At 40.2% G+C, this 24,762-nt stretch overlaps 1 protein-coding gene across 1 annotated transcript; it reads right to left on the reverse strand.

The window, feature by feature from the left end:
- Utp18 (UTP18 small subunit processome component) lies at nucleotides 1-24,629 on the reverse strand. Its single transcript, XM_028772494.1, has 14 exons — nucleotides 24,245-24,629; nucleotides 22,652-22,764; nucleotides 21,005-21,103; nucleotides 19,005-19,075; nucleotides 17,098-17,186; nucleotides 14,719-14,844; nucleotides 14,448-14,622; nucleotides 11,943-12,043; nucleotides 10,917-11,007; nucleotides 9,403-9,526; nucleotides 6,993-7,167; nucleotides 2,184-2,326; nucleotides 875-918; nucleotides 1-142 (listed from the first exon to the last, which is right to left on the reverse strand). The coding sequence occupies exons 1-13, from the start codon at nucleotides 24,614-24,616 to the stop codon at nucleotides 894-896; spliced, it is 1,704 nt and encodes a 567-aa protein (XP_028628327.1). The 5' UTR covers nucleotides 24,617-24,629; the 3' UTR covers nucleotides 1-142; nucleotides 875-893.
- Between the last annotated feature and the right edge of the window lie 133 nt (nucleotides 24,630-24,762).

The following is a 24,762-nucleotide window of genomic DNA, read 5'->3' on the forward strand; positions in this document are numbered from 1 at the left end:
TTATTATCAAACAAAGTTATCATACATTTATTAAGACACTGCTGCTAATGTAAGCAGATTCCACAAATCATTCTTCATACACTATCACACACACTTGGAAACTTCTGGGAAGATGTACTGAGATGGGATTTTTCAACTGGATCTGAAAAAGAAAAGAAGAAGTTATACAAGCTCACTGAGAACTGCTAGCAATCACAAGCAACGTGTACCACCACTGTATTTTTTGAGAGGCGAGAGAGCTAGAATCTTTCTTCACTTTGCTCAAGATCCTTCTATCTTTACAAATCCTCTCTCTGATCAAAACTTATCAGTACTCTTAGAAGCTCTCTTCAACATTCATAAATCTAAGAAGGCCAAACGGTCAGCTGTGGTAAAAAGATTAATTGCAAAGTTCAGTATCAGGATCACTTCTGTGTCTGGCCCAAGATGTAGTCATACAGAAAGCATACTCTTTTTTAAACAGTAGCCAGCAAAAATCTGTTTCACTCTTGAGCTCTGTGCAACAGGGTAAAGCCACTTAATAATCACCAAGTGAAAGAGCTTGAGTTCACACAAGCTGTAGCTCTGTCCATCCTTCTCTCTTTGTGGGTTACATGATCATAACTACAGTTTTAATGACAACTACTGAATACGGTATTAGAAATGTGACTTCAGAAGAAGGCAGATCATTGTGACTGGGATTAGAAATTCCCAAGGAAGGTTCAGGTCAGTTAGACAGCTCTTGATCTATTTGTACCCCACTCCCTTAAATTGATGTTAAGCTGACCTAGGGGCAAAGAGACAAGAGCTAAGTCAATAAGGTACCACTAACCAAATGAATCAATGGTACAACCCTAAAACCCATGGTATTTATTTTAAAAGAGAATTTTCTTACTTCCAAAAAAGAAGAATCTTCAGAAGTCTGAGTAATGATGCAACCTGAAAAACCAAAAGGTAACTTGCTTAATTACCCAGAGTAGTTAAATCTGATCATGGAGAACAATTAGAAAGAAGGCAATAGGGGTTTGGGAGTGATTCCAGTCATTCTCAACAAGCAGATGTGTTTAGATCCGTAAATCATAAACTACTATGATGGCTCCAAAGGATCAAAGTGGGACTGACAAAATACCTCTCATCAGTCACACTAAATCCAAGTTGTGTCAATCTAAATCCCCAACACAACGAGGACAGTTTCAGGTTTCATTCTAGAGCACAGTGTGAAAAATACAATGCTTCTGGGGCTTAAAGAACAGCTCAGTTCTTTAAAAAACCAAACCAAAACAAAACAAAAAACAACAACAAAAAAAAACAAAGCTCTCACAGAGTTCCTCGTTTTAGTAAAATCTGCCCTTGATTCCAAACTAATCTGAAGTGAGACTGACAAAATTACCCTGGCATAACTCATTCTTATTTCATAATAGGTAGCAATTTAACCTATAGTCTGCTGCATTTTCATTCCTTAACTATCTTTAAAACCAATTTCCATTCCTCCTTCCCTTCAGCCTGCAGCACTCCCTGGAGCATACACACAAACATAGGGTTCTATGCAACACTCACATCCGACACAAGGGAAAGGGACTGTCATTTCACGAAAGGCTCCTACTGAAAGTTTCAGTTCTCCTTGAAGATCCACCCATCAACCTGTCTATTTTAGCAATGGTGCAATTAAACTTTGCTTATGCCTGTTTTAAAGACAAGTATTTGGGTAAAGAAGAGAAACACAGATAGATGACCTAATTTTTGGATCTCTTTGTGACTAACACTCTTATTTATAGCTTACAGCTCCAAGGACAGAAACATCCTTTAAAAAAAAAAAAAAAAAAAAAAGATTCACTTAAATCCAATAGATTACAAAAGTGACTGTCAACTCAGCAAAAGTCAATCTCTCAAACTATCAAAAAACAGTAATATTATTATTAAAGTGGCTACTTTTTCTTGACTGGCATTCTAAAAAAAATCAAAGCTTACTAGGGAAAAACAATAATTATTGTACAACACACACACAATTTTTATTCCTTATGTGAATTTTTCTGCCAGTGACACATTTGTGACAGAATAACAGTTATGTAATGAGAGTCAGGCTTGAACACGTAATAAATTAAAAGAATTCTTTATGTAACTGCATAATTGAGAATACATATTCTCTTCACACTTTCAAAAGCAGTTTATTAGAGATTTGACCTTTAAATATAAATAATACTTACCTATACATCAGAGCCTTGCCCTGCTCATTCCCTAAGGCAAAGTATCCACCTCTCGGAGAAAAATCCATGGTTTGAACACGAGAAACAGCACTCTTTTTAAAAACTGGAAAGTTAGAAAATACTGTACAGGAAGGAAGATGAACCTGCAGGAGATCATCAAATGCCTTAAATTACAAAAACTAGGAACTTATCTTTCTCAATTTTTTTTTCATTCTATCTTGATTAAAAAACAGAGGTCACTTGACTATGGCATACATTAAAGCATGGCTCCACAAATATGGCCAAACTGCCCATAACTAGATTGTATGTGTGTGTGTATGCATGTATACACACACACACACACACTCACACTCACATTCAAGTATGTAAGTGTAGGTGAGCAGTTTGCATGGAGGTCAGTGTCAGTCCTTGCCTTCTACCTTGAGACAGAAGCTCTTATACCAGATTCTCCTGCATCCACTTCCCATCTCAGAGTCTGGAATGGGCTCTGGGGATTTGAATTCAGGGCTTCAAACTTGAATGGCAAAGACTTTACCTATCATGTCATCTCTAACTTTGTTTCTTGCAAGGATTTTACCCACTGAGTCACCTCTAACTTTGTTTTCTTATGTTTTTCATCACTGGGAAATTTCTGGTCTTTTGGGTTTTATTCTGACTTGTTTAAAAGTGACAGCACTCTACATTTCCTGTTTTACAGCCATTGGGGATTTGTCAGTGGTCTTCAATCCATTTTAAATCTACCTGTACATTTTTCAGCTTGGTGTAACTATTACAACAGCAGTTGCTCCTCTCTCAGTGATACCAGGTAGATTCTACGTCCTCAAGAATACACTGTTCAATAAGATCCTTAAATAAAACTAGCACAGACATTCGAAGCACAGAGGTACAAATAACAGCACAGAAGTATGAACATGAGAAGAAAAAGCAACATGACTCAGACTGTAAGACTGACAGCTGCTCTAGGCCTCTTCAACTCAAGATACCAAACCGGGGAAGCCGTCTAAAGTCTGAAAGAAATTTCAGAAGCTTACTAGGCAAAAACTGATCAGAGAGCCAGCCAGGCACAGTAGAGCACCCCTTTAACTATAGGAAGCAGAGCCAGGCAGATCTACTTGAGTTTGAAGCCAGACTGATATGGTTAGTTCCAGGCTAGCCAGGGATACAAGGTAAAATGCTGTCTCAAAAAAAAAAAAAAAAAAAAAAAAAAACAGCAACAGATTTAACCAAGAAAAAGAAAAAATACCAATAATAGAGAACAAAGTGACAAAACACTATATTCAAACATCAATAAAGAAAAATAAGTACAACAATAACACTCAAATACTCAGATACAGGGGCCAGAGAGCTGGTTCAATGGTAAAAAGCACTCACTGCTTTTTTCAGAGGACTGGTGCTTAGCTCCCAGCACCAACACAGTGGCTCATTACAATCAGTAAGGGGATCTGCCACTCTCTGCTGACTCTAATGGGCACCAGGCACGCAGATGAACAAAACAGATGCAGGCAAAACACTCATATTTTTTTTTAAAAAAGCATTAAGATATGATCAAGAGGGCAATCGTAAGCCAAGCATGGTGGTATATGCCTTTAATCCCAGCACTCAGGAGGTAAAGGCAAGCAGATCTCTGGGAGTTTGAGGCCAGGCCGGTCTACAAAGCAAGTTACTGGACATCCTGGGCTACACAAAAGAACCTTGTCTGGAAAAAAACAAAAATAAAACAAAATAGAAAAGGAAAGAGGCAAACCTAAAAACTCAGGGAAGGAGAAAGAATCAAACTCAGCACAAGGAATCTATGCAGTAAACAAGAGATGGAGAGAGTACTAGCTGAGAAGAAAGGATTTCCTGTAGGGAAGCAAGACCAAGCAGGTATGAGGATGTGATTAGGATCAAAAATATAAATGTAGGAAATTGTGATCTGAAAAAACACTACACACAGAGGAAGAAAAAAGCCTCAAAATGAGAGCCCAGAAAAGAATATATTTGAGAAAAACAGGTGAATAAAAGAAATCAGAGAAGTAATCTATCCATAACATCCAACACAGGAAGCCAGCAAATCAATGACACTAATGAGGAAAAAACAAAGATCAAACAACAACCACAATCAAATAACAAGTCACAAGAATTAGTGAGTGGCTCTGAGAATCATTTAACAAGACAAACTCACAACCAAATTCTATTATACTGTTCTCCCCACCCCCCAGCCTTGAGCAGGCCTGAAAGACCTTGTTTACCACAACAGACCAAATAATAGGACCTAGGTGGAGTTACCCACCTTGGCTGCACGTACAGCCTGCTACAGGAACTTAGAAGAATAAACTGCCTGCTGAGTTTGCCCTGAGACATCTCAGGCAGTGACTAAGGATGGGTTCCCCCCACCCATCTCCGGCTGAAACAAGAAGGGGTTTTGTGGAGCTTTCCCTTTAAATTGAAGAGCTGAACATTAAACATAAAGCCTTGATCAGAGAACTTTGTCTTGGCTTCTTCTTTCTTTCGCCCTTCCGCCCCCCCTTTTTCATTTCCAGCCCCGCTTTCAGGTGAACCCAGTTGGTCTATGGCTATAGGCGGCTACACCCCACAGGCAACAGGGACAATGCAATGCAACTACGAGTGTCCAACCATCTACAAATGTGCTGGGCCTCACTAGTAGCTATCATTGGACACACATGGCTCATGGGCTCTAGGTCAATATGTCTGTATAACATAGGCAGGAGCTTAGCCGCTTCTTTGCCCAGTCATATTGCCTTATACAATTGTGTTACTAAGAGTATAGAATCTAATCAAGGCAATGGTGATGCATGCTTATAACCCCTGCATGTGAGACATGGACGCAAGATGATCAGGAATTCAAGGTTAGCCTATGCTACCTGAAACCTTGTATCAACAAAGCAGAAAGAGTATAAAGTCTAAAATTACAATTCTGCCCTTTACTAACTGCTTACTTTGGAGAAATAAATCCTCTGAAAGGCTGTTACCAGCACAGAATTGTTTGAGTTCTTTATAAATCTTCATAAGATACACATTATCATCTAAGTTCATATTGAATGAATTGTAAAAATAAGTCACTGCCAGTATTCATATAACAGTAGCATAACACAAAATTGCTACTCAAAGTTAGACAGAATCTGTATACCTGTGTCTAAGAGCAAATAGTTGTTAAATGAAGAAAGTGGTTCTGAGGAACAGGAAACTTACAAATATGAGGGTGCCATTTAAACTGAACTCTTTTTTTTTGCTTTTTTTTGTTTTTTGTTTTGTTTGTTTGTTTGTTTGTTTTTTGAGACAGGGTTTCTCTGTATAGCCCTGGCTGTCCTGGAACTCACTCTGTAGACCAGGCTGGCCTCGAACTCAGAAATCCGCCTGCCTCTGCCTCCCAAATGCTGGGATTAAAGGCATGCGCCACCACTGCCCAGCTAAACTGAACTCTTAAGGTTGAACCATTAACAGTTAATGTGGTCCTGAGGCCAGTATTTCCAGGAACACCTTGTAAGAATGACCCTTGGATGGTAAACAGTACCCTACTTGCTACAAATGAATAGTACACTTGAGCCCAGTAGCCCAAATCAGTTGTGTAAATGAACTGATTTATGCCTAATACTTGCTTTTACTCCCGGGCACCAAGAATTCAGCAAACACTAGGCCCACATGAACACTCAACCAAAACTCTGGGCATTGGGTCTCTAGTGAGCCTCGGAGGAGAAAAATACTCAGTGTGCAGCCACACCTCAGAGCTGGAGGTTATTACATGCATCCTGACCAACTCTACTGGGAGGAGATGCCCAGGTTGCCCCACACTTTTATCTGTGAAGCTCTTCCCTTTAGTGATCCTGTTTAGTATCCTATGGTTGTAATAAATCTTACCATAAATACAGCCTAATACTGGGTGGTTCTGTGCCTTTCCATTAAATCATAAGAACTGGGGTGGCCTGAGGCTCAAGGCACTCACAATCCCTGTCTAGCTAGCTATGTGAATTGCAGTGCCTTTACTTATGGCAACTCAACTTACTTTCAGAATCTAAGAACTGTCTCCGTTCCATTATAGCTACAAGCCTTTAGAAAATAAAAAATTACCAAGTTAAGTGCTGCCTTAAATATGTTCCTTAATTTATGTTAGAAGAAACCTCTGAAAATGAGGACTGTAAAAAAACAAAAACAAAAACAAAAACAAAACAAACAAAACAAAGCTGGGCAGTGGTGGCGCACACCTTTGATCCCAGCACTTGGGAGGCAGAGACAGGTGGATTTCTGAGTTCAAGTCCAGCCTGGTCTACAGAGTGAGTTCTAGGACAGCCAGGGCTACACAGAGAATCCCTGTCTTCAAAAACCAAAAACCAAAAACAAACAAACAAAACAAAACAAAACAAAAAAAAAATGAGGACTGTAACTTTAGAAATTCTGACACTAGACAGCTCAGAATTTCCAATAGAATAGACACTGCAAAATTTGGTGGCCACATGCACTAATGCAATGACTAGTTGAACCCAAAAACTCCCAATTACTATCTCTACAAAACTTCTTAGTGTTTTGTTGCTGTTGGTCTGGGCTTTTTAAGATAGGGTTTTTATATATACTAGGCAAACTTTCAACTCACTACATAGCCAAGGATAGCCCTGATTATGGGCATGTGTCACCATTCCCAATTTGTTTTGAATCCAGGGCCTTATAGGCAAGCACTCTACCAACCAAACCCCATCTCCAGCCAGAAGTCACTTCTTAGAATAAGCCACACACTCCTTTTCTGTTACCACTCATTGTTTCAACACGGAATTTTATATTACAAAGATAAAAGAAAAGGGTAAAAGGAGTTATTACCAATCTGACAGCTTCTTTCATTTTTCTTGAAGCCACTGCCAAGATTTCTGTGGTAGGATTGAAGACCAAGGAAGTAACACCAGTAACCAGGTTCATTATTGCTTTTATTGGCTTTGGGTTTGTTTGTTGGAGGCAGGAATCTTGATTGTATATATTTACCACTCCACTCTTAGAACTGCAAAAAGGAAAGGAAATAAAACAGATTTAAAACAAAAACCTCTGCAACCCAGATGAACACACACTGGTGATTGTGGAAATAACATGTTGCAAAGAGCACAATGGCTGAAGAAGTCAAAGCAACACAGACATTCTATCAGCGCACTTCAGATGGCTGAGCAGCTTTTCAATTGTAGGTCTAGCTACAAATCGAAAGAAAGCACAGAATCTCCACTTTACTTTCATAAATCAAGAGTGTATCAAACATCTGCTCAGCCATGTACTACTTGTAGAACAAGGTAACCTCAGAAACTAAGACAAGCACTCTCCCACAGCACCTACTGTCTAACTTCCAACACTTCCTACTGCTTGGTTTCTGTCGTTTGAACCTAAGGCCATTCTTACATACATTCACATAAATGCTAAAAGTGTACCTCCAGCCCTTTTGCTTTTCTATTTTTTTTTCTTGGTATAGGGTCTGTACTGGCTGGTTTTGTGTGTCAACTTGACACGAGCTGGAGTTATCACAGAGAAAGGAGCTTCAAGTGGAGAAAATGCCTCCATGAGATCCAGCTGTAAGCCATTTTCTTAATTAGTGATCAAGGTGGGGGAGAGTCCCTTGTGGGTGGTGCCATCCCTGGGCTGGTAGTCTTGGGTTCTATAAGAAAGCAAGCTGAGCAAGCCAGGGGAATCAAGCCAGTAAGTAACATCCCTCCATGGCATCTGCATCAGTTCCTGCTTCCTGACCTGCTTGAGTTCCAGTCCTGACTTCCGTTGGTGATCATCAGCAATGTGGAACTTGTAAGCTGAATAAACCCTTTACTCCCCAACTTGCTTCTTGGTCATGACGTTTGTGCAGGAATAGAAACCCTAACTAACACTGTTAGTTGATTGTTGCCAGGCTGGCCTTGGAACTTTGGACTCTCCAGCTTCAGCTTTCTGAGTATCTGGGATTAAAAGCCAGCCCCAGCAAGCCTGGACACTGTCTAACATGTAAAAGAGCATCAGGCACTTACACTGAGAACTGCCTGTCAGTATCCCAGCACCTAAGGCACATCCAACCCATGCTGCAGTTGTCTTCAGGTTTTCCAGCTCAGTTCTACCTGACTTCCCAAGCCCCAAACTTGCTGGGAATATTTACAAGAAGCTTCCCCAATTTTAATGTTGAAGAAGTATGCTACATTTCTGATCAGCTAGACCCCTCCCCACCCCCGCTAATGTCCCACTCCAGGGCAGGAAATACCTAACTGTAATTTCTTTACCGCTCAATTATTGTTTGGACTGAAGTCAAATATAACATCCTGTACCAACAAAATGGGACATACTAACATGCTCTTGTTTGTTTGGAACTACCACTAACTATGCCATTGCTCTTCGTTCCACCTACATATGTAGAAATCAGGCAGGGAGATAAGGTCATTTCTGAAGCACAAACCATTTTTCTTCTACTAATAACCCAATAACAGGTTTTAGAAAATATTTTTTAGTGCCTACTGTGGTGGTTTAAATAAAAATGGCCCCCACAGGCTCATATATTTGAATGCCTAGTCATCAGGGAGCATAGGTACTATTTGAGAAGGCTTAGAAGGTATGGTCTTGCTGGAGTAAGTGTGGTCTTGTTGGAGGAACTGTGTCACTGTGTGTGGATTTTAAAGATTCAAAAACCCAAGCCAGGCCCTTCGTGCTGCTGCCTGTGGATCCAGATGTAGAACTTTTAGCTAATTCTCCAGCATCACGGCTGCCTGCCTGCTACCATTGTTCCCTGCCATAATAATGGACTAAATTCCTAAAACTATAAGCAAGTCCCAATGTAATGCTTTCTTTATAAGAGTTGCCAAAGTCATGGTGTCTCTTCACAGCAAAAGAACAATGACTAAGACACCTATCAAACTAACAAATGATATCTCCAAAGATTATACTACATATAGCTAAATGACTTAGAAAATTAAACCCAGAGTTGTATTTAACTGTTATCACCCCAATGGCAAGAAACTAAATAAACTGATGGAAACCTTGCCATGATAAAATGAGTATTCTAAATTCAGGAAACATATTACAATTTAAGATAGTCTAGCGGTTTTTTTTGCCAAAAAGCTGACCAACTGCCAATATTAATTATACAACAAGACAATTTTACAAAACAAAAGGCTCAGTTAGGATTGCTGACTTCACATTTCTAAGCTGTCAGTAAAGTCATGTACTATCTAACTGCTAAACATCGTCTCATTAGCACAATGTGATTCTCCTCACTCACCCACAAGCCACATACTGTCCATTCTTTGACGCAGCAATGCTTAATCCATATAAACTGCCTTCATCAAGAAACCTGTTAATGCACTTCCTCGAATTCACATCCCACACATAAACTTCTCCATTCCCTGAAAGTAAAAGCCAAAGAAGGGTTCAGCTAATCTTGCTTAAATTTAAAACACAAGTAAACTTACCATTTTCAGTCACTCTTTAATAGTACAAGGAACTAAATCCTATTTCCAGAAAACTAAAAACATTTCAAATATATGCAAAAGTTCGTCAGTCATTCCAAAAAAAAAAAAAAAAAAAAAAAAGCCAATATCCTTAGGTTTAATTTTTTTAAATCAAAAATTTGAGTTGAACAAGGGTGCTATATTCCACTCAAATAAATAACTGGAGCAAAAATATGAAAAGGAGAGTAAAACTGACAAGCATTAGTGTGACTGTTATATAAGGCTATACAATATCAATAAGCATACTTTTACTGATGATAAAGAAAGTAAATGAACTGATTCACACCACAAAAAGTTTGTGATTCAACTATAGTTTGTTTCAAGTCATTGACAATTAAGAATATTAAAGGTAAGCAACGAGCACATATTAATTTGGAGAACCAATATGTCAGCAAGTGTATTGGCTGGTTTTATATGTCAATTTGACACAAGCTGGAGTCAAAGAGAAAAGAAGCCTCAGTTGAAGAATCGCTTCCATGAGATCCAGCAGTAGGGTATTTTCTCACCCAGCCCATTGTGGGTGGTGCCATCACTGGGCTAGTGGTCCTGGGTTCTATAAGAAAGCAGACTGAGCAAGCCACGGAAGCAAGCCAGTAAGCAGCACCCCTCCATGGCCTCTGCATCAGCTCCTCCCTCCAGGTTCCAGCCCTGCTTGAGTTCCTGTACTGACTTCCTCCAGTGATGGACTATGTATGATCTGGAAGTGTAAGCCAAATAAACCCTTTCCTTCCCCAAGTTGCTTTTTGGTCTTGGGTGTTTCATCACAGCAACAGAAACCCTAACTACGACAGCCAGATAAAAAAAGACATTAAATACAGAGACCACAACTGTTTCAATGATGGAAAAGGCCATCTAATTCCCCAAACTGATCCATCCTTTCCCTTGTTCCTACAGAATCTTCTCATCCTATTACCCATATAACACCTCACATTCACCTAAAGATGGCTTCTCACTCCCTCTCATCCATTCCATTCTGTAGATACTGTCCCAAGGTTTGACCTTCTACATACAACCTCGTGTTCCCAATGAGAATTCAGTGAAACTCTTGTTTTAACTATCTCCTTGAAACTTTTCCCACACTGAAAGAAGGGTACATGTAGCAAGTACATTAACACTATATATCAAATGGTTAACCCTTCACCATTTATTAGTTCTTAACTGACCTGGCAATGACAGAAAATGAATACTAAATATATCTGAATTTCTTATTAAACAATACATAGAAAACTATGCAGCTTTTTTTTTTTTTAAATAAAACTTGAAACATAAATACATTCAAACTTACCAGAAGAGGTATATATCCTCTTACTATCTGAAGAGAATGTGGATGCTGCAATTCGTCCATTAATCTTCATGCTACCTATCAGTTCTTTGGTCTAAAAGAGTAATTATTTACAATGTATTAGAAGGCTGATATCTGCCAAAAATATTTGACTCTAATTTTTTTTAATTTTATGTATACAGCTATATTATCTGCAATGTCTATGCACATGTGTACCTGTTGTGCACAGAAACCAACAGAGGGCAACAAATCCTCTAGAATTAGAGTTACAGATGACTGAAATCCAGCATGTGGGTACTGAGAACTTAACTACAGTACTCTGCAAGAGTGGCCATTGCTAGGCCGGGCGGTGGTGGCGCACGCCTTTAATCCCAGCACTTGGGAGGCAGAGGCAGGCGGATTTCTGAGTTCGAGAGTTCGAGGCTAGCCTGGTCTACAGAGTGAGTTCCAGGACAGCCAGGGCTACTCAGAGAAACCCTGTCTCGAAAAACCAAAAAAAAAAAAAAAAAAAAAAAAAGAGTGGCCATTGCTCTTAACCACTAAGCTATCTCTCAAGCCCTGAGTATATTTTCCTTAGTTAAAAGTTTCCCACCAACTGCCCGTAACTTCTCCCAAAGTTCTACTTGACTAGATTTAAGAACACATTGAGTGCCAGATGTCCTAGTGCAAGCCTTTAATCCTATTAGTCTGGAGGCATAGATAAGTGGCTCTCTATAAGCTGAAGGCCAGCCAGGGCTATATAGCAAAAATCCTGTCTCAAAAACAAAATCAAAACCTCACATTGAGTTAAAGTTCAAGGCTGTTCTTTTCGGTTTTTCGAGACAGGGTTTTTCTGTGTAGCCCTGGCTGTCCTGGAACTCACTCTGTAGACCAGGCTGGCCTCGAACTCTCGAACTCAGAAATCCGCCTGCCTCTGCCTCCCAAGTGCTGGGATTAAAGGCGTGCACCACCACCGCCCGGCTCAAGGCTGTTCTTAACCGTAGCCTTACTACTAACTGAAAAACAACAAGAAGAAACTACATGTTTCACCTTCATTGATAGCAAATGAGAAAAGCCAGCAATGCCGCTTATGAGCAAGAAGGATCCATCTGGGGAGACTTCAAATCGCTTCACTATTTTCTCTTTTAAACCTAAGAAATGAGATGAAGCAATCAAGATTTAATGACTTTTAAGAACTCTACCTACCCTCTAATAACAATTAAATTCCCTTATCTTTTAAAACATCTACAAGATATAAAGCAAAACTCAAGCTCTAAATAAATCTGATTGCATGTAACATCAAAAAGACCCCAAACAGAAGTTGATTTCAAAATGGCTGGAAAACTTCATCTTGGTTAGCATTCAACAGTTCAGCCCATAGGCCAGAGAATCAGTTCTCCAAACCGTAAACAAAGAAGCTTCGAATATTGAACAGTGAAATAGAATAAGGACAATAAATACAGTAAATGCCAGTTGCTGGGTGAAGGGCAGTACTCTGATATACAAGAACAACAGATTTGGGGCTGGAGAGATGGCTTAGTGGTTAAGAGCACTGGCTATTCCAGAGGTCCTGAGTTCAAGTTCCAGCAACCACATGGTGACTCACAACCATCTATAGTCAAATCTGGTGCCCTCCTCTGGCCTTCAGGCATGCAGACAGACAGAATGCTGTATACATTAATAAATCTTAAAAAAAAAAAAAAAAAAAAAAAAAAAACAGGTTCAATTTGATGGCAATACTATAGAACAATGTCACTTATCTGCTTTAAGAGCTTGGGACAAAGCTGAGGAAAAATCCACCTCAATTACAAAGATTATACAAAGCTCTGGAAAAGCCTTCACTGATTTTCTTTACAAAGATTAGCCTCAGCCTTGAACAAAGGCATATCAGACCCTGATGCAAGGCAGGTGTTGATAGAAACTTTGGCATTTCAGTATGCATATACCGAATATAAAAAAGTTATTAAGACCATTAAAGCCAGGCAAGGGCATCACTCATGGATAATGCAGGGGCATGATTTTGCCAGAGGCAGATAGTTTCTGCCACTGTGTGATATCTGGAATTCTGGGAGACTTTTCAGGGGGTATAAATGCTAGGGCGCCAAGAGGTTGATGGGGTTGTTGGTTGCTGTGGGTTGCAATGTGTTAAGTAATTGTGCACAAAAAAGGAAAAAGAAGAAACTAGATATCCTGCTGGTGAAGATCAAACGGAACTCAATGTTCCTACTCAGCATGAAATAGTTTAACGATAACTTCACCCCTTTTCTATCCTTTTTTGCTCTCCTAGTGTTAGGGAATTAAAAGAGTTAGAAAGAGTGGAAAAAAGAACCCACAAAGTAGTCAAGAACACTACAAATGTTCATTCTACCACTTCAACTGCTAAAATTAAAACCAAGTATCAGGGGGCTCAAGAGATGATGGTTCAGCAGTCAAGAGCACTGGCTAATCTTCCAAAGAACCCAGGTTCAGTCAGTTCCCAGCACCCACACGGCGGCTCACAACAACGTATACCTTCAGTCCCAGAGAATCAGACATCCTCTTCTAGCATCCAAAGCCAAGGCTATACGAGTGGTATTCAGAAGGAAAAATATACAGAAGAAAACAAGAAGAGAAGGAAGGAAGACGGTAACAATGGAAGGGAGAGAGAGGGAAGGAGGGAGACAAGGAAAAAAAGGAAAAGAATTCTAAATAAAAAGGAGGGGTTAAGAGAGAAGGTGCAGCAAATAAGAGCACTTGTTCTTACAGAAGACCCAAGTTCAGTTCCCAGCACCTACATGAAGGATCACAACCATTTATATCACTCCAGCTCCAGGGAATCTAAAATCCAAGGATGTACATGGGGTACATACATACAGGCAAGCAAAACACTCATATACATAAAGTAAAAAATAGAAGATATTTTTTCCCAAGACAGAGTTTCCGTCTAGCCTTGGCTACCCTGGACTGCTTTGTAGACCAAGCTAACCTTGAACAGAGATCCACCTGCTTCTGCCTCCCAATTGCTGGGACTAAAAGTGTGCACCACCACACCCAGCCCCCCTAAAAATATTTTTAATAGAGTATCAGAGCAAACGCTTAAAGTAGAATTCTAGCCTATAAGCACTAAAGCCTGGGTTTGGTCCCAACACAAAATAAATAAAAATAATAAGCAAAGAAAGAAAAATCAATTAATTAACAAGTACAAATACAGCCAAGTAGTCTAGAAAAAAAAATGTATGCATGTAAATTATAAACTTACCCTAGGTGTTTAATTAGTCAATTCACTGGCCTCATTCAAGCATAGTTCCTCAACACAAGACAATTGTCAAATACTGTTAACTAAACAAATGCTTACTTTAAATAAAGAGCTAGGTGTGATGCCACTGGCAAATGCTTTAATCCCAGGGCTTGGGAGGCAGAGGCAGGTGAATCTGTGAATCTGAGGGCAATGAGGGATACACGGTGACATTCTGTCTGCCTGTCTGTCACTCACACTACTTATAAATACTGGTAAATTCAAGTTGAGAAAAGTGGCAAGATAAAGATGACCAACTGTGTGTTCAACAGAAGTCTTACCTCTCACTTGATGTACAGGAATTAACTTCCCAGCTAGCATATCATAGACATAAAGAACCTTGCTGTGTATACTTGTGGCTAAAACCTCTTCTCCATTAGCACTGAAACAAGCCTTAAAGATTGGAAACTTTTCCAAATAGATGCTCTGGATTTTAGGGTTTGTTTTGCCATCAACCTGTAAGAAGTACAAATGTTTATTTTGATTATTTCCACAGACCCTGTATTCTGGCAGTGAATACTTCACAACAAGACTTCATTTAGAAATCCATACCTGAAACAGTGAGATAGCATTATCTACTCCAGAGACCATCACCACCTGTGCACCAGGATGGAACTGTACTGATGAGATCCGAGCAGTGGTAGGCCGTTCAGCATTGGCAGGCCGGCAATTCTTCATCTGTGGAAATAAAAAGCTGGAATTTTATCAAATCAAGAGGGTTAGCATCACTTAAGCAGTATTCTGTACCTGTGGGTCATGACTTTGGGGGTGAACAACCCTTTCACAGTGGTCATGTATCAGATATTTATATCACAATAGCAAAATTACAGTTATGAAGTAACAAAAATAATTTTACGGTTGGGGGGGTCACTGCAACATGAGGAACTGTATTAAAAGGTCACAACATTGTAAAAGTTGAGAACCGCTGGGTTAAAGAAAAAAAAATGTCATTTACAATACACAACTGAACAGTAATCAGAGGACTGTGCTCTGGCACCAGTTAAGTCACTACTATACAAAATCCATGTGCACTGTCTCTGAAGTGAAGGGTTATGTCCACTTGTTAAACTCTGAACAAGAAACACCCTCCCCACAGATATATGTGTGAAGATAACAGAAGGGGGTGGAAACCTTTGAGAGGCCTAGCTGCAGGAAAGGTCTCTGAATGTCCCTGCAACTATACTTTCTCCTGACCTCCTCTTGTATTCTCTCTGCTTCCTGCCACGAGGAGGTAAGCAACTTAACTCCTCTATGCCCCCAAGGATGTTCTGCCTTACCACAGCCCAGAAACAAACATACCAACAGACCATGGACTCAAAAGTCTGAAACTGGACCTGGGCGTGGTGACCCACACCTTTAACCCAAGCACAGAGGCAGGTATATCTCTGAGCTCAAAGCTAGCCTCTATAGGTAACTCCAGAAGAGTCATGGCTACATAGAAAAACCCTATCTCAAAAAAAGAAGTCTGATATGCAACCAAAGTAAATGTTCCCTTTTTTTTTGTCACGGTAATCAACAGTCTGATACACCTTTCTACACGTGAAAGTCTAAATATACTAAGGATTTTTTAAGTACTAGTATACAGTACTGCCCCAAAGACATATCTACTTTGGTTAAGAGACTGGCACTTGTGGAGAAATGTTAAGTTAAACGCCTACTTTGACCTAAGTACAATAGGCTCTCTGTCACTGGCCCTGTAGTTCTACAGTCCAATTACTATGTACCCCTCAAGGACATGTGTGGCCAGTTTAAAATGACTGGTGACCACTGACATCACTTGGACTTTCTCAGCTGCCTTTTGTTTTTAGAGGTACACACACATACTAAAAATTTCATTTAGGAACAAAGTACACATTGCCTATGTTCAGAATTACTGAAATTAAATTTTGTTATTTTTAAAAAATGTGGCTTCATTCATTTCTCATTTTTACTTATCATTTTTATCGTGTATGTGAATGATGTCTGAGCATGGGCATGTATGTCATAGTACAAGTGTGGCAGTCAGAGGCACAGTATGAGCCTTTACAGTAGAGGTGCTTCAACTTCAAGGAGTACAACAATGGGGGAGGGAGTGGAGACACTATCACTCTTGCCTGTTAACTACTACTGCCCCATCTTCATAAACACATTTTACAAAAAGGAAAAATTTATTACATAGGTCTGTTAATTGGACAGACAATGAGCTGACACACTGAGCTAGAGAAACATTGGTTACTACAATTAATGAATGTAAACAAACTTTGGTGCGAGTAAACAAAGCACTGGAGGTAAATGTCTTTTCAAAGTACTTAAAAAAGGCAGACAGAAGAAAGCAAGGTACAGGTTCAAAAGCAAGAAAGGACCTGGTTTGTTTAAGAAACACAAAGGCCTGTATGGACCTGAGTAACAACTAGGATAAAAGAAGTCTGATATAAAGCTGAGGAAATGGCGTGAGAAAGACCATGAAGGACACTGTAGACTATGATAGAAAATCAAAAGATTTCAATTCCCAGTACCCATATCAAACAGTACACAACTGCCTGTAACTCCAGCTCCAGCGATCTCATGTCCCTTTTGGCTGAAAGTATCTGCGCTTATATTCACATACACATCAATGATTAAATAAAAAGCTCCTCTGGTATTACTATGTCAAGAGTAGTTTACAGAATAAGGTACAGCAGACGTGAAGAGCCCAGTCACTGAGCAGGCTGACTGAGATGGAAGCAGAAAGAGAAGAAATGAAAAGAAACCTATAGGGCCCCTAAAGTACTTAAGTAGGGCATACTTAAATAGCTCTCGATCATTTCTGTAAAAGAAAAGAAAAACTGGAGAAATATTTATTAAAGTGAGATGACAGGAAAAACACTAACCCCACATACCCATACTTATACAGAAGCAGATCGGACGTCACAGGTCAGCAACTGGATAAGTCCCAATTTTAACAACTCTCACCTTCAAGATTCCTCTTGGAAGAGAAGTGGATGTGGATATAAAATTCCCAGTCCTTTGCAACAAATCATCTTCATCCTCTTCACTTTCATCTGAGTCAGACAAACCCACAAGGCTAATCTTTAGAATCAATCAGAAGGCCCTTTACTACCCCAAACTTCTCTATTTCCAAATACAACTTCCATTCTAGCTTTACAACTTCAACTACTTTCTGAGCTGAAAAAAGCAAAACACAATTTTTAAAAAAAGATAAAGATGACACTGCACTTATATTTTTGTGTGCATGCACACATGCGCACACATTGCTTGCACACGTGCTTATACACACACACCCCACCCCACACAATTAAAGTCTGACTGTGAAGAAAGATATACAAATGGTTACCAAGATAAAAGGAAATCAAGTTTAAATAAAGCTAGCATTTTATTTAAAAAGAACAACTCATAATCATGACAAAATCAGCAACAGCATAGACAGAGATATAGCTTAACAACACACATGAGGAAAAAAAAAAAAAAGCAATGCCAGCCAACTGTGTATAAGCACTTCAGTGAGGGATAACAAGATGGCTCAGTGGGTAAAGGAACTTGCCACCAAACCTAACTACCAGTTTGATGCCCAGGACCCACACTGGAAGAAGAGAACGGGCTGCCACAAGCCATCTGAGTTCAGGGGCCAGAATAAGCTACATGAAACCCTGTCCCAACAAAACCCCAAAAACATAATCAATGGAAATTCTAGAACACAGCCTCCACTGGATGTTTTTCAGTGTCCCAAAATTAGCTGACAGATCCCAAAAAACACCATCCAGAATATAGTACAGGAAAACTACAGGTGCCTGAGCCTTTAACCCCAGCACTTCAGAGGCAGAGGCAGTGAGATCTCTTTAAACTCCAGGCCAGTTTGGTCTGCATAGAGTCTGATCACTCAGAGTTTCCTGGCAAATCCTGTCTGAAGCATGCATGAATATACCACTTCCTGGTGAAGCCAATAAAAAGATGATATATGCTTCCTATGTAAGTCTGAGGATATATAACAGATTTTAAATGTTAATTCTAAGCTTTATAACTCTTCACACAAATCAGATCTTGACTAAGCCTGTATTTATAGTGTCTAAACTCAGAGAGTTTAAAGTAAAAAAATATTTAATAACACAAGCTAATCTTAAAACTTGCAGTTTTTATGTAATCATTTGGGCTTGGTCTGACATCTGCTCTGCTGACAGACATCCCATTTCTGGGTGGACAGCTAAAACACTTAGAGGTGTCCTCAAAAGGAGCTCTGAGTCAAGTCCCACTTATTTTTTCTTAATACTAAGCCATAAAACAACACAATCCTATCCAAACAGAAACAAAATTGATGTATCTTCTATTTTCCTTACAGTTAAGTAAGATGCTACAGGTTGACTATCCCTTGTCTGAAATGCTTAGGACCAGAATTATTCTGGAACACAGATTCCAAGTACCTGCACATACATGATAAAGTAATTCACACATGACCCAAAGCTAAACATAAAATCCATTTGTTTCATATATACATTGTACATGTTCCCTGGAAGTGATTTTAATGATACTTCTGATAATTCTGTGCATGAAATAGTTCCTTAGTATGTAATTTCCCACTCCTGGCTTAAAAAAGCCAGTGTTCCAGATGTTTCAGACTTGAGAGTTCTAAAAGGATCAGATTCCAGAACATTTCAAGTACCAGACTAAGTATGCTCAACCTGTATTAAATAATACTATCACTATCAAAAACAGGGACTTTTCTCAGAGAAATGTCACACTTTAAAATCAATATAAACAAGGAAGGCTCATCTAAAACACTTCACTTTTAAAAGCTTGGGAAAACCCCAATCAATAAAAACAATACATGGAAAGGGACTGACTAGCTTAGAAACATCAACACTCACCATCTGAAGATGTCCTCCGCTTGCTCCCAGTCTCTGCCCAATCAGGTACTCCTCCCATGGCATGCTGGAATCTAAGAAGAAAAACCAAGTGTTGCAGTAACACCACTGAACCTTTGGCACCCTTTAGAGTATATATAAAATCTCTTCTGAAATCAGTATCTTTGAAAACAAAGAAACACAAAATGGCTGCAAGCTCTCTGTACTGGAAACTCAGGAACTTCTGACCATAGAAACCAGCACTGGATACAGTACACCTCAATCTATACTTGTTAAATTTATGTTCAATTTCATGGCTATCATATTTGTTCTTATCAGCTCATCCTAGATATTTGGAACTATGTAGTCTCTTTATAGTTATAAACCAATGACAGAATACAGAGATACACAAAATACATGTCTGAAAGGAAAATGTCTGAAAACAAATGACTAGAACATACAAAAATTTATCAGTCTTATTCAGGCCCAGTGGCACAGGCCAACTGCTTGGGAGGCTTGAGGAAGAGGATACTAAGTTTGAAACCTGCCAGAACTACAAAGGGAATTCAAGGTGCCATCTTGGTCAACTAAAGTGACTCTCAAAATGGAAGAGTGGGGCCAGAAACATAATTCAGCAGTATAATGCTTACTTAGCATGCCCTTAAGTTTCAATACCCATAAGGATTTTTATAAAACACTAACTAGGCCAGACATGGTGGTATACACTAATCCCAGCACCAGGAAGGCAGAGGCATGAGTTTGAGGGCAGCCTGATCTACATAGCAAGCTCTAAGGTAGCTAGGACAACAAAGAGAAACTCTGTCTCAAAAAGCAAAAGAAAGAAATAAAAATAAAAACACTGTACTTAAAACTTTATTATTAAAGTCCTGATATGCATAGGGCTTGAGGTCAATCCCCAGCACCACATAAAACAGGTGTGATGCCATACACCTGTAATCCCAACTCTTAGAAAATGAAGGCAGGATGATCAAAGTTCAAGATCATCTTCAGTCTGAGGCCAGTCCAGGCAATAAGAGGCTGGGAGAAGGAGTGGCAAGAGTCCTTTGGGCTCCCAACAGGTAATAACAGTACTTATCACCAAGCCTAATGACTTAAATTCAGTCCCTGGAACCCATATGGTGGAAAGAGAAAACTTTCTGACTCCAGAAAGTTGTCTGTTGACCTCTCATACACAATAAAGAGTGAATGTTTTTAAAAAACAAATAGTGAAATTATCATGCTTAAAAAAAGTAATGAAGGTAAGTATGTTGGTGGATTATGAGAGTCAAGAGAACTTAATAATATTAATTGGTCAGCTACTAGTTTCTTAAATATGATACTGAACATGAAAGAAAATCTTGACCTTAATGGTTACTGATTCCACTGAGGAATTCAGACATAAAGTGTCCATCATTTACATCTTACTCTCACAGATTATAAAAATACAAATACTCAAATAAATAAAGCTAATGGGGTAAAAGTTTTGTTTTGTTTTTAAATTGAACCCATATGCAATGGGTACTTCCATTTTTGTAAATTTTTCATATCCTGGTGAAAGGCAAGCATAGTGGTGCTTACCAATAACTCCAGTACTCAGTAGGCTAAGGCAGGAGAATCTAGAATTTTGAGGTTAGATTGGGTTATACAGTAAGATCCTGTCTCAGCGAAAAAAAGGGTCTTAATAGAGTGGACTTACTGCCCAGGCTATACAGAGAAACCCTGTCTCGAACCCCCCCCCCCCAAAAAAAAGAGTGGACTTACTACATACAAATGAATGACCATGTATCAGTATTTCTGACTATATTTAAGTGATAGCATTTCAAGTTTTGCATTTTTTCTTCAAATTATCTTTATTTGTTGTAATTGCTGCCCAAAACACTTACATGAAGTCACCAGGCAAGTAATGCCTACTTTTCATGGAATATATGACTATCCAAAAAGGCATTACAGCCAAAAGCAAAGCAAAAAAAAACAAATGGCTGTTTATATTCCTCTTGGTAAATCACAGGAGAAAGGATACTTACTCTTCTTTAAGTCTCTTTTGAAGTTTATCCTTTGAAAGCTTACTTTCGCTGGCATTTTTCATTATATCCTTCCGAAACCGATTGTTCATCATGTCAACTCTATGAAGTAAAGAACAAACATATTCTAAATGACCTGTAAAGAGCTGCCTTTAGTATTCTGAAAAACATTTACTAAAACACTAAAGTAAAATAGTGTAGGATATGGCATGTTTCACATAGACCTTTCCCATTCTTTCTCTGGAGTCTCTCATACATTCTGGAGATATCTGAGAAAATTAATCCTGAATTACCTAGACACTATTAAAGTCTCTCTCCAAAATATCCTGGGCAAGTCAAATACACAAAAAAGCAAACAATCAAATACTGCCTGTATTTTATTGGCAAGCGATAGCCTTTCTAATAAGTGGCATTTTACAGTTAAAAAAAGAGTAAAAACAAAAACTCAAGAGATTTAAAGATCTGACTATCTAAAACTTGAAAATCTCTGCGCATAAATAGGAGAGGTGAAAGAAGTTGGCTGAAAAAACACTTAAGAGGCAGAAGCAGGCCAACCTCTGAGTCTGAGGCCAGCCTGATATACAGAGTGAGTTCCAGGACAGCCAGGGCTACCCAGTGAGACCCTGGCTTGAAAAGTAAAAAAATAGAAAGAAAAAAAAAAAAAGTAAAGAAAACATGCAGTAAACACTCGCTTTAAGAAGGAATAAGGCTCAATAGCAACTTTATCCTTACCACGCACATACCTGGGTTCAATCTATAGCAAATAAAAGTTTGAAATTCTTAATATGTAAATCTGAGACACTAAGATCTCTAATAAACAAAGATAACAAAGAGTGTATATAATACACACATGTAACTATCATCAAGTTTCCTCAACACAGTTTAAGAAGGCTTGTTTTCCTATTGTCAAATTAAGAAAGTCCATAGAACACCAAAAAAAAAAAAAAAAAAAAAAAAACTCACTGATCATAAAACTGAAATTCATTACTTTACATGGGAAAAATACGTCCTTAGTCTCTGTTCAACTAATACTACACCCAACGAACCTTTAGGAAACTAGAAATACAAAAAAGCTTATTCATAAATATGTTTGTTCACATTCTTAAAGCAGAAAAATAGAAAAATTCATTTGTTCATTAAATTTCATTTGATTCACACAAGAAACAACTCCCTTGCTTCCAATATAACTTTACATGGAAAAAGTAAAACTATTAAAGTGGACATGTAGTATATACTCAAATACAGTGTGCTAGCTTTATCTGAAACCTTTACTCAAGGTCCAGACACCATGCTAGAAATGTATACGAATCATTTAGTCTAATGGCCTTCTGCTACAACTACTGTTCTGACATGCATTTTACAAAGAGGTAGATTCCAAACCTGCCCTTGGTGGTCATGAGGAAGGAAGCTAAGATGTAACTGAAATGATTATTTCAGCAGTCTATCCTGCACAATAGACAGGGAATGACCTGTGCAATGTAACAGTGAGGACCTTTCTCTCAGACACAGAATTATAAACCATCTTTTTCTGTGCTGCCAAATGTTTTGGTTCTTCATATAATCATACTTTCCAAGGCAGTGATTCATAAAAATCTACAAGTTAACTTTTATTAAAGTGTCCAGGAATTCTGAACAGAATGGCTCACTTACATTTCCTCATCTTCATCATCTTCATCCACCCAAACTGGCTTCTTCTTCTGAGAAAGACTGTCTTTTGCTTCATTTTCCACTTCTGAGTCATCTGAGCTTTCATGTAGCTGACCCTACAGAGACACATCATCTTCAAACCACTGCAACTTCCTACAAGGTGCCAGCACACACCCACCCTTTATACTTAGACAGCCTGGAGAACACTTTTGCTCTCCTGGTCCACTGATGAAATAATGGGATAGAATACAACCACAGCACATGAAGGAGAAAGCAGGACAGGACATCAGAACCACCAGGACAGGAAAAGGTAGGATGGAACAGCCAAGGATAGGGGGGAAAAACTCACTGAAAGCTAAAGACCGCAGTAGACAAGGGTAAGAGGTAAGCGGACAAGCAAAGAACAAACATCAAAGCTCAACAATTACAGAACCCAGAGCCTGGAATCCCACACAACATAATCTGTGTCACGTATTGTCATGAGGAGGATCTTTTGTTCTATGTGCTCCGTCTCCATCTTCTTCAAACTTTATACTACACTCAAAACCTAAACCCAGCACTCAAAAACAAACAAACAAAAAATCCCCTTCAAATGATCTGAGCTTTCTCCCAACCCACAGGACAGTGTCCAAGGAGCCAACTGCAGTATCCACCTGCACTACTGACTTAAGATCTTTCAAAGCCCATCAAAGGATTCCTTTGGATACAGAACTGTCCTAACATAACTGTCCTCCATCTCCCAGAGGAGGCTGCTGCAGCTCTCCATCAAAGCACCCACAGAGGGTCAACTAAGCAAACGCTGATAATCCCATTTAGGTAGTCCACTTACCCTATCCAAAAGATGTCTTCACATACACATTCACATCCCTTTCTCAAATGTTTTAATGTTTCTCTCCATCATCAAACCTTAGCTTTACTAGTCTTGTTTATCTTGTTTTCCTACCACTACTAACACAAGCTCCAAGAGAGGGGTTCTTGTTGGATTTCTCCATTGCTGTGTCTCTACACTATCTCTACCCTTAGTCCAAAGGCCAGGTAGAGAACAAAATAGTGCAAAAATTATCAATCACGAAGGATTTGCAATTGATACAAAGAGTAAGCATCCAAAGAAATGTTACAGGCGAATGAATACACTGATGATTCCCAAAAGTTGGGCGTGGGTATCTCCCAGTGATGTTAAAATGCAGCTTTAGCCTTCTGCCCATGTATTGGTTCCATCCACTACACAGAGTCGCGACAGGTGATCAAACGGCCACCCCTGTGGTTCCAGCAGAGGGTGTAAGAGCCCGAAGATGCGCGACTCTCCTTTGCAGACAGACAACCTTGGGCAAACCAAGCCAGCAGTTGAGCGCCTGCTGGATGCTAAGTGCGGCAGCCCCTTTGGGGCGGAGAAAGGCAGCGTCCCCGCCCTCGCCAGCTCGCAGCCCAGAACCAGAGGCGGAGAGCGCAACGGCGCCCCTCGGCGCCCACGGTCGCTGGTCCCTCCCACCTGAACACTCGCCGCCACAGGTCCCCCAGGCTCCGCCCCCGGGGTCTCGCCTCCCGCCGCGCGCCCCGCCGGAGCGTGTGCCCGCTCAGCAAGCAGGCCTTCCTCACCCGCGAGCTCCGCAGCCGCTGCAGCAGCGCGTCCTCGTCGTCCTCGACGTCGCCGAAGACAAGCTGCTCCAGGCAGCGCTCGGCGGCCGGCTTGTCGTCCTCTAACGTCAGGCGGTTCCGCTGCCGGAGCCGACTCTCCTCCTCCGCCGCCGCCGCCGCGCATACCGCGCTAGGGGCCGCCCTCGGCCCGGCCGGCGGTGTCCGTTGGGATGAACGGGCGGCCTTTCCGGGCGTGCTGCGGCTCCTGGGTCTGGCTTTCCTCCCCGGCATTGCGTCGGCTCTCCGGTCTCGTTTCGTCCGGCTCCTACGTTCAGGCGGCATCCTCAAGTCTGAGGAGAAACGCAGCCGTTCACGTGGAGCACCACTGCGCATGTGCCAGGGCGTCTCGCTCGTCGCCGCGGCCCGGCCCCGGGGAGCCGGAAGGAGCCTGCGCCGCCTCGAGCCACGTGACCGACACTCGAGCGCTACGTCACTCCCACTCAGTCCGGCAGCCCCTCCCCGTGTGGGAGTTCCTCTGG

This window comes from Grammomys surdaster, unplaced genomic scaffold, assembly GCF_004785775.1.
Source record: "Grammomys surdaster isolate TR1022 unplaced genomic scaffold, NIH_TR_1.0 213, whole genome shotgun sequence".
Taxonomy (NCBI): domain Eukaryota; kingdom Metazoa; phylum Chordata; class Mammalia; order Rodentia; family Muridae; genus Grammomys; species Grammomys surdaster.

Bases quoted from the DNA above. Each gene is read 5' to 3' on its own strand.
- Utp18 (XM_028772494.1), bottom strand. From the start codon at position 24,616: ATGCGCAGTGGTGCTCCACGTGAACGGCTGCGTTTCTCCTCAGACTTG. The intron at 21,104-22,651 runs GTAAGTGAGCCA...TTTACTTCATAG, and splicing joins GATGATGAAGATGAGGAAAT to AGTTGACATGATGAACAATC. The intron at 14,623-14,718 runs GTATGGATTTCT...TACTTCTTACAG, and splicing joins ATGCTATCTCACTGTTTCAG to GTTGATGGCAAAACAAACCC.